The 15,386-nt window shown below is 41.2% G+C and overlaps 1 protein-coding gene across 2 annotated transcripts in view; it reads right to left on the reverse strand.

Moving 5' to 3' along the window:
• LOC147105205 (copine-8-like) overlaps positions 1–15,386 on the reverse strand; it is a 776,136-nt gene that overhangs the window by 656,973 nt on the left and 103,777 nt on the right. For both annotated transcript variants that reach the window (XM_086011336.1, XM_086011335.1), the window contains exons 2-3: positions 14,403–14,443; positions 125–171 (exon numbers count right to left, since the gene is read on the reverse strand). In XM_086011336.1, coding sequence (XP_085867462.1) covers positions 125–171; positions 14,403–14,443 — 88 coding nt within the window. The remainder of the gene's footprint in view (positions 1–124; positions 172–14,402; positions 14,444–15,386) is intronic.

Here is a 15,386-nt window from a genome sequence, read left to right on the forward strand (position 1 = left end):
TAGTATATGAACCACATTTATTCCATATAGAGAGCTGGAGGAACTATGAAGCAGCTCAGATATAATAGAAGTGACTCTGAGGCAGAAAGGAAATTGGGGTACAAATCATAGCAATTTTACCCACCTCTCTCCACTGCGTAGTCTCAATTCCTTGCGCGTATAGAACACATACTGTGAAAGAAAAGAAAGGTATTTAATCACAAAAGACAAGATAATACATCCCAGTGGAACTTTCTTTAAAAATCCTCAAACTCAGCAGGTAGGAATTTACTTTGAATATCTTTGGAGAGATCTGAGTTACAGGTTTAGCTGATGTGTCCATCACAACAAAAGGCATTCTCTGCATAGAGCTGGTTGGAGAATGCACTGTATTCCTCTGAGCATTGAGGTCAAGTAGCAAAGGTTTTAATATTGAATGGACTAGGTTTGAAGAACATCCAAAGCTTCAGTGCAGTATTTTTCTTTTATATATATATATATTAATCACCAAGGGTAGTAAGTCATTTGCTCCACGTTTAGCTCTATTTTGTTCAAGCAGGGTCTCTTATTGATCGGCGAGATCTTTTTGATGGTAATGAAACCCTGGCTCCCTGCCGTCAACTTTAAGACCTAGTTGACACTTTAATTTGAAAGCCACATTCATGAAAGGAGTCGGCAGCCCCGGAGAAGGCAGAGGATAAAGAGCGCGGGAGGCCGAGGACAGCAGACCTGAAAGGAGTCAGCAGCCCCGGAGAAGGCAGAGGATAAAGAGCGCGGGAGGCCGAGGACAGTGGACCTGAAAGGAGTTGGCAGCCCCAGAGAAGGCAGAGGATAATTCAGAGCAGCTGAAGGCAGTTAAGTAGGGAAACTAGGCCTACAAAAACAGGCTTCACAGTGCGATCTGCTCTGAGTGCGGTTTGCACAGAGTGCTGAGAGTTAGGTGAGTGAGGGAGTTAGGTGGGTGAGGAGTGGAAGGAGGAGCTCCCTTGCTTCGACTATGCTTTCCCTAACTTTTCACTCTGTAGGATTTGGTTCTTACTTTACACCCAGGAAAGAGTCTGAGAGCGGGAGCAATCAAACAACAACAACTGCAAAACCGCTAAAGTGACGTCAAAACCAGGGAAGGAGCTAATTTGTAAGTAGGACCTGGTGAGTATTCCTACAGTCCAGTCATTAAAGTAAAAGTAAGGTCTCTAGTTTAAAGTGAGTAGTGTTTAAAGTGAAGTAAGGTCCCTAGTGTATTTAATATTCTTTCATTTAAAGGGAGTAAATTAAGGGTAAGACATGACAGGGCAGCTCGGCAGTGTGGAGTGCTCCTCCTGTGCGATGTGGGAAGTCAGGGACACTTTCGGTGTCCAGGGCGAACACGTGTGCATGAAGTGTCTCCAGCTGCAGCTACTCGAAATCTGCATTTCGGAGCTGGAGCTGTGGCTGGAGTCACTGTGGAGCATCCACGAGGCTGAGATCTTCGTGGATAGCATGTTTAACGAGGTGGTCACACCGCAGGTAAAGAGTGCACAGGCAGAAAGGGAATGGGTGACCACCAGACAGAGTAAAAAACTAGGAAGGTAGTGCAGGAGTCCCCTGGGTCCATCTCCCTCTCCAAAAGATTTTCCGTTTTGGATACTGCTGGGGGAGATGGTTTCTCAGGGGAATGCAGCAAGTGCCAAGTCCGTGGCACTACGAGTGGCTCAGCTGCACAGGAGGGGAGGAAAAAGAGTGGGAGAGCAATAGTGATAGGGGATTCTATCGTAAGGGGAACAGACATACGTTTTTGTGGCCACAGACATGGCATGTTGCCTCCCTGGTGCCAGGATCAAGGATGTCACTGAGCAGCTGCAGGACTTTCTGAAGGGGGAGGGTGAACAGCCAGTGGTCGTGGTCCATATCGGTACCAACAACATAGGTAGAAAGAGGGACGAGGTCCTGCAAGCAGAAGATAGGGAGCTAGGAAATAAATTAAAAAGCAGGACCTCAAAGGTAGTAATCTCAGGATTACTCCCAGTGCCACGTGCTAGCGAGAGCAGAAATAGGAGAATAGACCAGATGAATGCGTGGTTGGAGAGATGGTGTAGGAGGGAGGGATTTAAATTCCTGAAGCATTGGGACGGATTCTGGGGAAGGTGGGACCTGTACAAGCTGGACGGGTTACACCTCAGCAGAACCAGGACCAATATCCTCGCAGGGGGGTTTGCTAGTGCTGTTGGGAAGGATTTAAACTAGTTTGTCAGGGGGCTGGGAACCTAAGTGTGGGCCCAGAACAGAGAGAACCAAAGCTGGAAGTGCAAGTTAGAAAAGTAGTCAGCAAAACTAGTAGGGAGCAGAAACAAAGGCCAACAGTAAAGAGGGTCAAAGTGCAGTAAAATATTAAACAGGCAAAGTTGAAGGCACTTTATCTAAATGCACGTAGCATTCGCAACAAGGTGGATGAATTAATGGCACTAATAGATGTAAGTGGGTATGATGTAATTGCCATTAGAGAGACATGGTTGCAGGGTAACCAAAGCTGGGAACTGAACGTTTCAGGGTACTCAACATTTAGGAAGGACAGACAAAAAGGAAAAGGAGATGGTGTAGTGCTGTTAAAAAGGGATGAGATCGGTACGGTAGAGATAAAGATCTTGGCAGATCGTGATGTAGAACTGGAATCAGTTTGGGTGGAGCTAAGAATCAGCAAAGGGCGGAAAACATTGGTGGGAGTTGTGTAGGCCACCAAACAGTAGTGGTGGTAATATAGGCCACAGTATCAATCAAGAGATTAGAAGTGCATGTAACAAGGGCAATATGGTAATCATGGGGAACTTTAATCTACATATTGACTGGGCAAATTAAATTACCACTAATGGTGTGGAGGACAAATTCTTGGAATGCATGCAAGATGATTTCCTGGATCAGTGTGTGGAGGAACCAACCAGGGAACAGGCTATTCTGGATCTTGTACTGTGTAATGAGAAAGGGCTAATCAATGATCTTGTAGTAAAGGGGCCTTTAGGGACAAGTGACCATAATATGATTGAATTTTACATTAAGTTTGAGAGTGATGTAGTCCAATCTGAAACTAAGGTCTTCAATCTAAACAGAGGAAACTACAAGGGTATGAGGGACAAGTTGGCCATGGTAGATTGGGAGACTACACTAAAAGGTATGAAGGTGGACATCAATGACTAACATTCAAGGAAATAATGCATAATTTGCAACAAACATATATTCCTCTAGGGCATAAAAACCCAAAAGGAAAAGTGATCCAACCATGGCTAACAAAAGAAATTAAAGCTAGTATTAAGTCAAAGGAGGAAGCTTATAAAAGTTGCCAGAAAAAGCGTTCAGCCTGAGGATTGGGATCTTTTTAAGAAATCAGCAAAGGGGGACCAAGAAATTGATAAAGAAAGAGAAAATGGAATATGAGCACAAACTAGCGAAAAATATAAAAACTGATTGTAAAAGCTTCTATAGGTATGTGAAAAGGAAAAGACTGGTGAAGGTAAATGTAGGCCCTTTACAGTCAGAGACGGGAGAATTTATAATGGGGAATGTGGGATTGGCAGGAAAATTAAATAAATACTTTGTTTCTGTCTTCATGGAGGAAGACACAAAAAACCTCCCAGAAATATGAGAAAACCAAGGGTGTGGCGAGAATGAGGAACTTAAAGAAATTATTAGTAAAAAAACAGTACAAGCAAAAATAAGTCGATAAATCCCAAGGACCAGATGACCTACATCCTAGGGTTTGGAAAGAGGTGGCCATTGGGATAGTGGACGCCTTGGTTGTCAGCTTCCTATAGATTCTGGAATGGTTCCTGCGGATTGGAGGATAGCAAATGTAACCCCGCTATTTAAGAAAGGAGGGAGAGAGAAAACGGGGAACTACAGACCTGTTAGCCTGACATCAGTAGTTGGGAAAATGCTGGAATCTATTATAAAGGATGCAATAACTGGGCACTTAGAAACTGATAGTAAGATTGGGCAGAGTCAACATGGATTTATGAAAGGGAAGTACTGTTTCACAAACCTATTGGAGTTCTTTGAGGATGTAACTAGTGGAGTAGACAAAGGGGAACCGGTAGATGTGGTGTATCTGGATTTCCAGAAGGCCTTCGATAAGGTCCCACACAAGAGGTTGGTGAATAAAATTAGGGTACATGGAATTGTGGGTAATATACTAGCATGGATTGAGAATTGGTTAACAGACAGAAAACAAAGAGTAGGGATAAACGGGTCTTTTTCAGGATGGCAGGCTGTGACTAGTGGGGTACTGCAAGAATCGGTGCTTGGGCCCCAGCTATTCACAATCTATATCAGTGATTTGGATGAGGGAACTAAATGTAAATTTCCAAATTTACTGATGATACAAATCTAGGTGGCAGCGGCAATTGCGAAGAGGATGTGAAGAGGCTTCAAGGGGATCTTGACAGGCTCAGTGAGTGGGCGAGAACATGGCAGATGGATTATAATGTGGATAAATGTGAAGTTATCCACTTTGGTAGAAAAAAACAGAAAGGCAGAGTATTTCCTAAATGGTGAAAGATTGGGGAATGCAGATGCTCAAAGGGACCTGGGTGTCCTTGTACATGAGTCACTGAAAGTGAATGTGCAGGTGCAGCAAGCCATTAGGAAGGCAAATAGTATGCTGGCCTTCATTACAAGAGGAGTTGAGTACAGGAGTAAAGAAGGCTTACTCCAATTATATAGGGCCTTGGTGAGACCACACCTGGAGTACTGTGTATAATTTTGGTCTCCTTACCTAAGGAAGGATATACTTGCCATAGAGGGAGTGCAACGAAGGTTCACGAGATTGATTCCTGGGATGGCGGGACTGTCGTATGAGAAGAGATTGAGTAAACTAGGCCTGTATTCTCTTGAATTCAGAAGAATGAGAGGGGATCTCATTGAAGCATACAAAATTATTACAGGGCTTGATAGGGTGGATGCTGGGAGAATGTTTCCCTTGGCTGGGGAGTCTAGAACCAGGGGCCACAGCCTCAGGATAAAGGGTAGGCCATTCAGGACTGAGATGAGAAGAAATTTCTTCACACAGAGGGTGATGAACCTTTGGAATTCTCTACCCCAGAGGGCTGTGAAGGCTCAGTCATTGGGTATATTCAAAACAGAAGTCATAGAAACATAGAAGATAGGAGCAGAAGTAGGCCATTCGGCCCTTCGAGCCTGCTCCGCCATTCAATGAGATCATGGCTGATCATCCAAATTCAGTACCCTGTCCCTGCCTTCTCCCCATATCCCTTGATCCCTTTAGCCTTAAGAAATATATCCAACTCCTTCTTGAATATATTTAATGAACTGGCCTCCACTGCCCTCTGTGGCAGAGAATTCCACAGGTTCACCACTCTCTGGGTGAAGAAATTCCTCCTCATTTCAGTCCTAAATGGCTTACCCCTTATCCTTAGACTATGACCCCTGGTTCTGGACTCCCCGACCATCGGAAACATCCTTCCTGCATCTAGTCTGTCCAGGCCTAACAGAATTTTATAGGTTTCGATGAGATCCCCTCTCAATCTTCTAAACTCCAGTGAGTATAAGCCCAATCGACACAATCTCTCCTCATACGTCATTCCTGCCATCCCAGGTATCAGCCTGGTGAATCTGCGCTGCACTCCTTCCATGACAAGCACGTCCTTCCTCAGATAAGGCGACCAAAATTGCACACAATACTCAAGGTGCGGTCTCACCAAGGCCCTGTACAACTGCAAGTCGATAGATTTCTGACTAGTAAGGGCATCAAGGGATATGGCGATAAGGCCAATGAATGGAACCGAGGCAGAAGATCAGCCATGATCTCATTGAATGGCGGAGCAGACTCAAAGGGCCGAATAGCCTACTCCTGCTCCTATTTCTTATGTTCTTATGGTGGGTTTCTTAGTCCAAAGCTAGCTCCTCAAATGGGAGACTACCTGGAACTAGCGTCTCTCTCCTCTGGGAGGCTCCCAAAATACTATATCGAGTATTCAATTGGTTTACAGAATATCAAGCTGACTAGGGCAAGTTTTAAACTCTCACATTACTGTAATGGGCATTAAAATACCTGTACTATCATGCTGTATTTTTTATTTATTTGATGGTCTACCTGAATAAGTTTTATGACTTCCTTCCCGCCCTCTCCAGTTTAGTTACTAATTAAGATTGTTAGCACTTTTAATCTGAACATGTTTTAAATTCTACAACTGTTTAACCTTAATCTGCTTACTAATCAAAGGGCAGATTGTGTTAACACTATGTGGCGTGCTGAGGAAGAGTTAGGATCCAGATAGTCAGCATTTGAATCGTGTGTTTAGTGGTCTACAAATTACATTTCTGTTTGGCAGCTGCTAGGGGTCAATGACATTGTAAACCGTTGTGTAGAAATAGGTGGATTTGAGGGCTGATTGATAATAACTGTAGAGAGACGGATGTGTGAAGTCCGGGATCCATTTTATGCAAGTTCAAATAGAGACCAATGAACAGGATGTGGGATTGGTAGTACTAAAAAATGTGCATATATAAAGCTTTTTGATCAGTCTTGCCTTATCCTGAAACGATCACTAATATGGTAATACCATCAGAATATAGATGTCCTTCAGTTCATTAATGTCTAATTGAGTGCTAAAGTGATGCCACAGTTCAGACCATTTCAAATAAACTTCTCATCAGAACAAATCAATCTCACAGCACAACAAATGGGGTAATAATAAATGAGTTGGGATCTAATAGTCATGGATTTATACCTATGAAGGATTAGAAGAGACAAAGTCAGATACTAACACCCCTTTTCAACTGAGGCATTTAAAAGGATAGAAGATGCTTATGCGGCAAATAATAAGGGATATGAAAAAAGGGTGGGAATGCTAATTAAAAAAATAAAGCGCAGTCATGACTGGCAGAGCAGGTTCTATAGACTGAATGATCTATTCCTATACAACACCATCTCATGGGGTAGAGATTTAATTCCATATGTCAAGATAAAAGTGACAAAAGTCAATTGTCAGTGCCAGCAACCCTGGTTAGGAGGATAATTTTGTTCATACTGCTGCCCTGCAGAACCTTGCTCAAACATGAAGAAAGAATCGGGATATTAAAGTCAGCAACACTTGCAACTTTTGAGCAATTAGAAAAGTAGGAGCAGGAGTAGGCCATTTGGCCCTTCGAGCCTGCATATGTGGACCATTTCCAGTTTTGCTCCAATCTCCAAATCTTCCCTGCAGTGGGATTCGTATCAATTCAAAACACAAGCAATCAGCTTGTATTACAAACCTGCTCCAATTTCTCAATTGAAATGGTGTATGAAACAAGCTTAGATGTGTTAAAAGCTAAATAACACAAAAGAATAAAGATTCCAAGGCTAAATTATACTGAATTTATGGAGGATTTATAATGGTTCTCAATCAGCTCACTTCTTTATCTTTACTCATAATTTTACAGCACCCAAGTGTGCTTTCAATAGAAATTATATTGGATGAATGTTTCTTCAACTTGGCTACAAGATTTAAATGTTACTGCTTGATCCAGTCCTATAATTAACTTCTTTTCACTTCACATCTGCATCTCAATGTAAAAATGTAAATTTTTGATTACCTGACGTATCAGGCTATGTTGTTTAACAGCTTTATGGCAAAAATTTTAATATAAAGCACAGTAACAATCGAACTGGACATCATGGCTATCAATCAAGAATGAATACAAGTTCACACTGATAAAAACCGGTGTCAAATGGAGGAATCAAAAGCTCTCCTGGAATCTATCTCCATTTGACAGTGTAAACGGCTACTTCTGAATTGACACAAGTGTCAAGTCAAACCTATATGGTCGCACCCACCACCATGCCAATTTTACACATGCAGAGACATGCCAGTATAAACAGGTAGATGGATGAAAAACTTAATTCCCAAGCCCTCAAGTTCCTCTTTCTCAGACCACCATTAACATAAGAAAAATTTCATAGATGAGAAAAGGCCATTTGGTCGATTGATTTAATCTTCCACTATTTCAACTCATCCGGCCTAACATTCAACTGCTAGTAGATAATTTTCAACTTCTAGAGCATAAAACTGGCATAGCAAGTCGAGCGCAATGAAATGGAATTGAAAATTGGGCAATTTCTAGATCGGTGCTCGACCTACAATCCTAATTTTACGTTCCAGTGCTAAGTTGAAAATTACCGCTCTAATGTCTTCGATTCCATTTTCTTACCCAGTAGATCATTCCAAATGTTTATTGCCCTTTGAGTAAAGTAATTCCCACCCGCTCCACCCCCCCCAAGACATTTTAAAAATTTCATTTCACTAATTTATCTTTTTCTACTGGTTTGACTGACCTTAAAGTTATATTTTGGTTCACCTTACCTATGCCATTTAATATTTTATATACCACATAAAAAATCCCTGCTTAACCTTTTTTTCTCTAGACTGTAGAGATTAAGGCTGCGATTTTGCGTTCAGAGTCGGGATGGGTGCGTGTCAGCTGGTTTCCAGGTTCCGGTCCCACCCCCAGCTGCCTCCGCTCCACAGACGTGATTTTCCCTTGATTGGCCTTGTGCGGGCTTAACAGCCAATTAACAGGACGCGGATTTGATGACGCGTCATCTGCCGGTTTCCTTAAAGGGACCATGCACTATTTTATTTTGACAGTTGATTTCTCAGTGTTTGACAGCATTGAGGTGCTGAAAACACTGACAATCACTGCACAAAGGTGAGCTCTTGCACCCAGGCTCTCCAATGACTCCCTCCATATGCTGGAATAGATGACAGCTGCAGGTGAGATGACAGAAACGATCGGTCACTGGTGAGAGAGGTTCTACCCAATGAGGTGGCACTGGACATATAGTTGGATTTAAAAAGTTGTAAGCTAAAGAAATCTGTATAGGTTTTAAAAATGCAGTAACCAACACTTTCTTTGCTCTGAAACTCATCATGTGCAACATTGCATCCTTGACACCACTTCTGCAGCTGTCATCTTTTCACAAACATTACACCAGACTCACAACACGCCACATTTATCTGGCATGGTGTCCGGACGTTGTGAAACCCGACCCAGAAGTGGAAAAAATCGAAAAATAGGCTGAAAACTGCTGACAAGTACCTGTTAATAGGCAGGTAATTGCCTTTAATCCGTTTCCTGCCACTAGGTGTCGGGTCCACTCGCAAATCAGAGACCCAACACTTGGGAAAGCTGTTTGGAGGCTGTTTGATGGCGGGTTCGGGACCCGCCATCAATCAATAGGATTTTAACCTCTGACCTGCCTCTCTGAGCGCTGGCAAAATCGCGGCCCAAGCTTCTTTAGTGTTCCCTCATAGTTCAAGTTTGCACTTGGGATCATTCTTGTGGCACTTCTCTGCATGTTTTCCAATACCAACATATCGCTTTTGAAGTCTGGTGGCCTGATTGCACTCAGTATGCCATTAAGTCTGATTGCATTATTAAGTTTGCATAGCTTCTATAGGCTTAAACGTGGCTTAATATCAGCTTGGCTCTGTGGTAGCTCTGCTCTTACCCGAGTCAGAAGGTTGTGGATTCAATCTCATTTGAAGACTTGAGCATGTAATCTAGGCTGACACATCAGTGCACTACTGAAATAGTGCTACACTGTCGAAGGTAATTTCTTTTAGATGAAGCATTAAACTGAGGCCCCGTCTGTCTGTTCAGGTTCCATAGCACCATTAAAAGAACAGGGGAGTTGTCCGGGTGTCTTGACCAACATTTAATCTCAGCCAACATTACCAAAACAGATTAAGTCAATTTTATCTCCGATGCTGCCTATGGGACCTTGCTGTATGTAAATGTGTCCTTCAGAACAACAATGATAACACTTCAAAAGTAATTCATTGGCTGTGAATGTCCTGAGGATATGAATGATACTATTTTCACTGCATTTATTTCTTATGCATTGCTCAAGCTATTCATCCCAATATTCCCTTTGCATTTTAAATTGCTTCTCCTTACTGACTCAATATTGAAAGTGACAAGTCTACTGTCACTCCCAGATTCTGTTTCAAATTTTCCACGTGCTGATGCTATTCCCATTATTATATTAATTATTCTTTCTTCCAATACGCAATACTTTGCATTTGTCAGTATTAAATTTCATTTGCCATTTGTCTGCCCAATTGCAGAGAAATCTTTCTGAAAATCCTTAACTGCATCCTCTATCCCTCTTGCACTCCCTATTTTAGTGACATCTGCATATTTAACAAGCTTACAATTGGCTTCTGCATCCAGGTACTTATACGGATAAGAACGAACAAGGATTCAAGCACTGACCCCTACAGTACTCCACTAGGCAAGAGCTTGATGCTATGCCTCTCATGAGTACACTCGGTTTCCTTTTTTATTCTGCCTCAAATTTGACTTTGGATTCTCATAGCTTTTGTTTCATGGTAACCTTTCATCTAGTACTTTGTCAAAGGCTTCCTAGAAGTCCAAATAAACTAGATCATTGGGACTTTCACTATCTATCTTGTTGGTAACCTTCTCAAAACATCAAGGAGGTTTGCCATACAGGACTTTTTCATCCTCATGTAGAATTATTTATTAAGCTATTACTATCCAGTAACCTACTCCTTAGTTTACATGACATTATTTTACCTGGTATTGGCATAAGGCTAATGGGCCTATAGTTACCTGAGTCCAATCTTCCCCACTTTTAAGTAGGGGCACTATATTTGCTTGGTTTAAATCCTGTGGAATATTTTCACTCCCCAATGAATTTTCCACTACTATAGCCAGTACATTATAAATTTCCTCCCTCGTTTCTTTTAGGACCCGAGCATATAAGGCATCTAGTCCAAGATTTTTACTTTACAGTTCTTTTAATTTATCAAGTATTTTCACTGATACTCATTTTATGAAATAATTGGATAGAAAATCCAGTATCTTTGTCTCTGGTGAACATTTTTAGAAAATTCTCATTCAATAACTACTATTCTCCCTTCATCTTCAATAATTTCAACACTGAATGTGTTAAAGATCTTTTAAAGATCGAACTTCCCCCAACCACTCCCTTACTGTTATTTCTCAACTCCGAGTTTGATTATGTCAGATAGTGAGAGATTGGTGTTAGTGGGCCATCCAATGAGGCAATTTCTCACAGAAGGCTTTATCCAATAAAAGTTCCAGCTAACAAGAGATATTAATAATTGCAAGTATTAGTTTATATAGCTGAGAAACAGTTTCGATAGAGCCACTGCTCTAAAACTTCCACCCATGCATTTAAATAGTGAGCCTAGATTACAAGTTGGGCTTTGCCTGAATTCCTGGACCTAGATCAAGCAGTAACACTGAAATCCAGCAAACGGGCCAAATTAAATCTCAAGGCAATAAGTTGAAATGTAGTGAACTACATTTATTTTAATAACAAAAACAGAGATATGATATGTGGGTGGTGGGGTGGGATGGGGGAAACATTTATATATAGCCAATTCTTATATAGTAGACTACATGGGAACCAACAGCAATAATGACATAAGAACATAAGACATAGGAACAGGGGTAGGTAATTTGGCCCCTCGAGCCTGCTCCGCCATTCAATAAGATCATGGCTGATCTGATCTTGGCCTCAACTCCACTTCCCTGCCCGCTCCCCATAACCCTTGACTCCCTCATCGTTCAAAAATCTGTCTATCTCCACCTTAAATATATTCAATGACCCAGCCTCCACAGCTCTCTGGGGAAGAGAATTCCAAAGATTCACGACCCTCAGAGAAGAAATTCCTCCTCATTTCCGATTTAAAAGGGTGCCCCTTATTCTGAAATTATGCCCCCTAGTTCTAGATTCCCCCACGAAGGGAAACATCCTCTCTGCATCTACCCTGTCAAGCCCCTTCAGAATCTTATATGTTTCAATAAGATCCCCTCTCATTCTTCTAAACGCCAATGAGTATAGGCCCAACCTGCTCAACCTTTCTTCATAAGGTAACCCCTTCATCTCCGGAATCAACCTCATGCAGTAACAACTTGCATTTATATAGGGCCTTTGATGTAGAAAGAATCCCAAGATACTCTACAAAGAATGAGTGAAAGGACTGGAACACCAAGCCAGGGAATGTTTAAATGGGTTGACCAAAGGCTTGGGAGAATAGATAGATTTTGAGAAAGTTTGTAAAGGAGTAGTAACACAGGGAGAGAGGTTAGAGAGGAGGTTTGAGAGAGAAGAGCCTAGGCAATTAAAAGTTCTACTATCAATGGTGGGGTGAGCGAGGAATGCACAGGTGGCCAAATAGCAAGTTGTCACAGAGTTGACTTTCTGTTTATTTCCTTGAAATAGTGACTTTCTTCTGTGAAAAGCATATAGTCATTCCACCCTATCAAAGACCTTCCCTTTGGTTCTCTCCTCTCCTCCCCCACTTTCCCTGCCTCTGTACTTGCTTAAAACCCATTACATCTCTAAGCTTTTCCAGTTCTGACGAAATGTCATCGATCTGAAACGTTAACTCTGTTTCTCTCTCAACAGATGCTGCCTGACCTGCTGAGTATTTCCAGCATTTTCTGTTTTTATTTTAGTCATTAATTAATCCATTTTTTGTGCTTTTCTTTTACACACGGGCACCAATTTTATTACTGATACTCGAGGAGAATATTCTGGAACCTGGACATAAAAGCCGTAAGGCCACTGCCAATGTCACGATCCTCCTAAGACGTTTAAAATAACTTCGAATGCCTTTTAATACTTTGGAAACAGAGAACATGGTTGAAGAAGTTTGACTTTTGAAGTGTTTTCCCCCAATACATTTTATCCCGTTTCATTTTTGGTTTAATATAACATTTAAAAGCTGATCGGAAATGCTAGTCACAGAGCATAATTTCTGGCTTGATTTTATACAGGTTCCATACAGGGGGGAAAAATCAGCATCAAGAGCTAAGTGGTCAATTACATTTTTCACAATGTGTTATTTTTTGCAGAAGCTGCTCTTGAAATCATTAAGGGAGTTAAACACTACACAAGGAGAAGATCACACTGATTGCAATCTTCCAGATAATTCTTGTTTTTTTTTCTTCCAGGCTCCAGAAGCAGATTCAAGTCCTGCTCTGATCGGACTAATACACAAGGAAAGGATACGAAAGCTGCAGCTTAGCTTTTAAATGTATGGTTTTCACAGGCCTGCTTTAGAAGTTACCTCAGCAATAGTGATAATGCCAGTTGGAGAATCTGCATCCAAAATGGTAGGAGGATTGTAAATGAGGGATGACGGGGTGTAACTTAAATATTTCTGAGAACAAGGGAGTTTCTTGTTACACTGAGAATTCCGCAGAATTTCTGAGATTCTCTTGCCTTCACTGTTTTGGTCCAAAACTTTGCCTATCATCAGTTTCAAATAAAACTGAAAATGCCAACTTGGGTTCACTTCCCATTTCATTATTGGATCCGTGATAGATGAACCCTTAACTGATAGACTAGGTCATTGTTTGCTAAAGGCTTGTCTCGGTCATAGGGTGTTAGGTTCATCTCTGTGCATTATTAGATCAATTCTTTTCACTCTCCACTTGACCTTGTATAATTGGTTTGTTTGCTTTGATGAAAGTACATTTTTTTTTAAACTACATATAATTTGTTCTATATGTTCCGTCTGGGCAAAGCATCATTCAGTCACTATGGAACTTCCTACGCAAACTGCTGTTCAGTCTATTGTGCTCCTACATAAAGTTTTTCCTACAGTAGTTTATTGCTTGTATTGCATTTTAAGGGTCTTAACTTTCAGTTTCCACCCATTTCAGATTTTAAAATCATTCCTAATTACAATAGATTGTTTTTAAATGACTGATGGATTGGCCAACATGTTTGATTTCCCTAAACTTAATGCTTTCGAGAGTTGTACAAGATTTGTATTGAGTACTTTTTCAGTTTCAAATGGAGCTTGAACTTGGTGTTATCCATCATATTGTTTCGCTCCACCCCTTTCCTGTTCTGGTTTGAGTATGTGTTCAGCGATATGCACATGCTAATGGAAGGAATCTAGCCAGCGTTATTTATCTTCTATTAGCTAAAGCAAACTACAGGAAACTCTCGATTTACCGGCACCTAAATAACCAGAAATCTCTGTTAACTGGCAAAATTCAGGAGTAGGTTCAGGTAAGTTTTACTTCATATTAGTTGCAGTTCCTGGATCTGTGGCCATGTAACCAGGGTTCCTGCACTTGTTGCTAAGCAACAGGGGTGCTTGGTCTGTGGCCGGAGTTCCTGCACCTGTTGCTAAGCAACAGGGAAGCCTGGATTTGTTGCTGTGTACAGAGCTCTCGTACCTTTTAACTATACCTCTCAGTAATCTGGACTTTTTGATAAACCAGCACCACGCCGGTCCAGTCGGTGCCGGATAAAAAAAGTTTCCTGTATTTGAGTACTGCTGAGGGTATAAAATGATTAGTGAACCTTAGTAAATGTCTATCACTTTGGTTCAAAATCAAACTTATTAAAAATTGTGGTGAATAAAAAGCTAGGTACTCACACGGGTCAGACTTTGAGAATGTATCTTTATCCAAAAGATTCCTGCAGAAAAGAAAATCAAATCACATTTTCTGGAAAACAGTCAAGTTTAGAAAGCTGGATCACAGACTATGTAAAAAAAAATACAACTCTCCTCCCAGTACCAAAATTGCTTAAATTTTATAGAATATGAAATCACTGTTCATCAATTTACATAAAACCAAATTATTTAAATGCACTGCAATTCAGAAAACTTGAATTGCGTGTTAGTTTTTATTTTCCCTCAATACAACGGCCCGTAATTTGCGGTCAGCGGTGAAGCAAAAAAGTGATCGCCGGTGACCTCGGAGAAAGCCGCCCAGAGATCTCGCGATCTGTGGCAAGAACTTTAGCTTCCTCGGCGTGAAATTGATTGTAGCACTGTCAAAAGGGGATTCCCAATGTACAGCAGCAGTGATGTCACCAAGTGGTCTAAGCAGCCAATCACATTGAAGAATTCTCACAGACAGCAAACCAGGAAATAAAACACACTGATTATCTGTACTTTTTGAAAAAGTTACAGAGATCGAAATTGAGATTGCAACATTCACATAGGGTTAAGGTAAAAGCTGAAATATCATGAACAAACTTTAAACAACTATATATTTTTTTAAATCTAGTCATTTTTATCATAATGGAGAAATTTGACATTCCACAAATATAAAATTAGTTTTTCAGAGCCAGAATGGTTGTGTAGCAGTCAACACGCTGTTAAAACCCCTGTTGCACCTATTCCAACAAGGCTTAACAATATAATGGGGTGGTTAACAAAGATATTAGCACAGAAAAGCTTAAGTTTTTGTCAGTTCCACTGATTGCCACTGATGCGGCCTGTGGCGAAGCAGTGAATGGTTGATCACAACTTCAGGATTTTCACGTTTAGCTGTGCATGCGCCAAATCCTAAAGTTACGGTCAGTTTCAGAGGGGTAATGACGGCGAATGCCGACAGTTCACCAGCATTACCCA

The sequence above is a fragment of the Somniosus microcephalus genome, chromosome 18 (assembly GCF_052327205.1).
Source record: "Somniosus microcephalus isolate GS21.2 chromosome 18, FLI_Smic_1.0, whole genome shotgun sequence".
Taxonomy (NCBI): domain Eukaryota; kingdom Metazoa; phylum Chordata; class Chondrichthyes; order Squaliformes; family Somniosidae; genus Somniosus; species Somniosus microcephalus.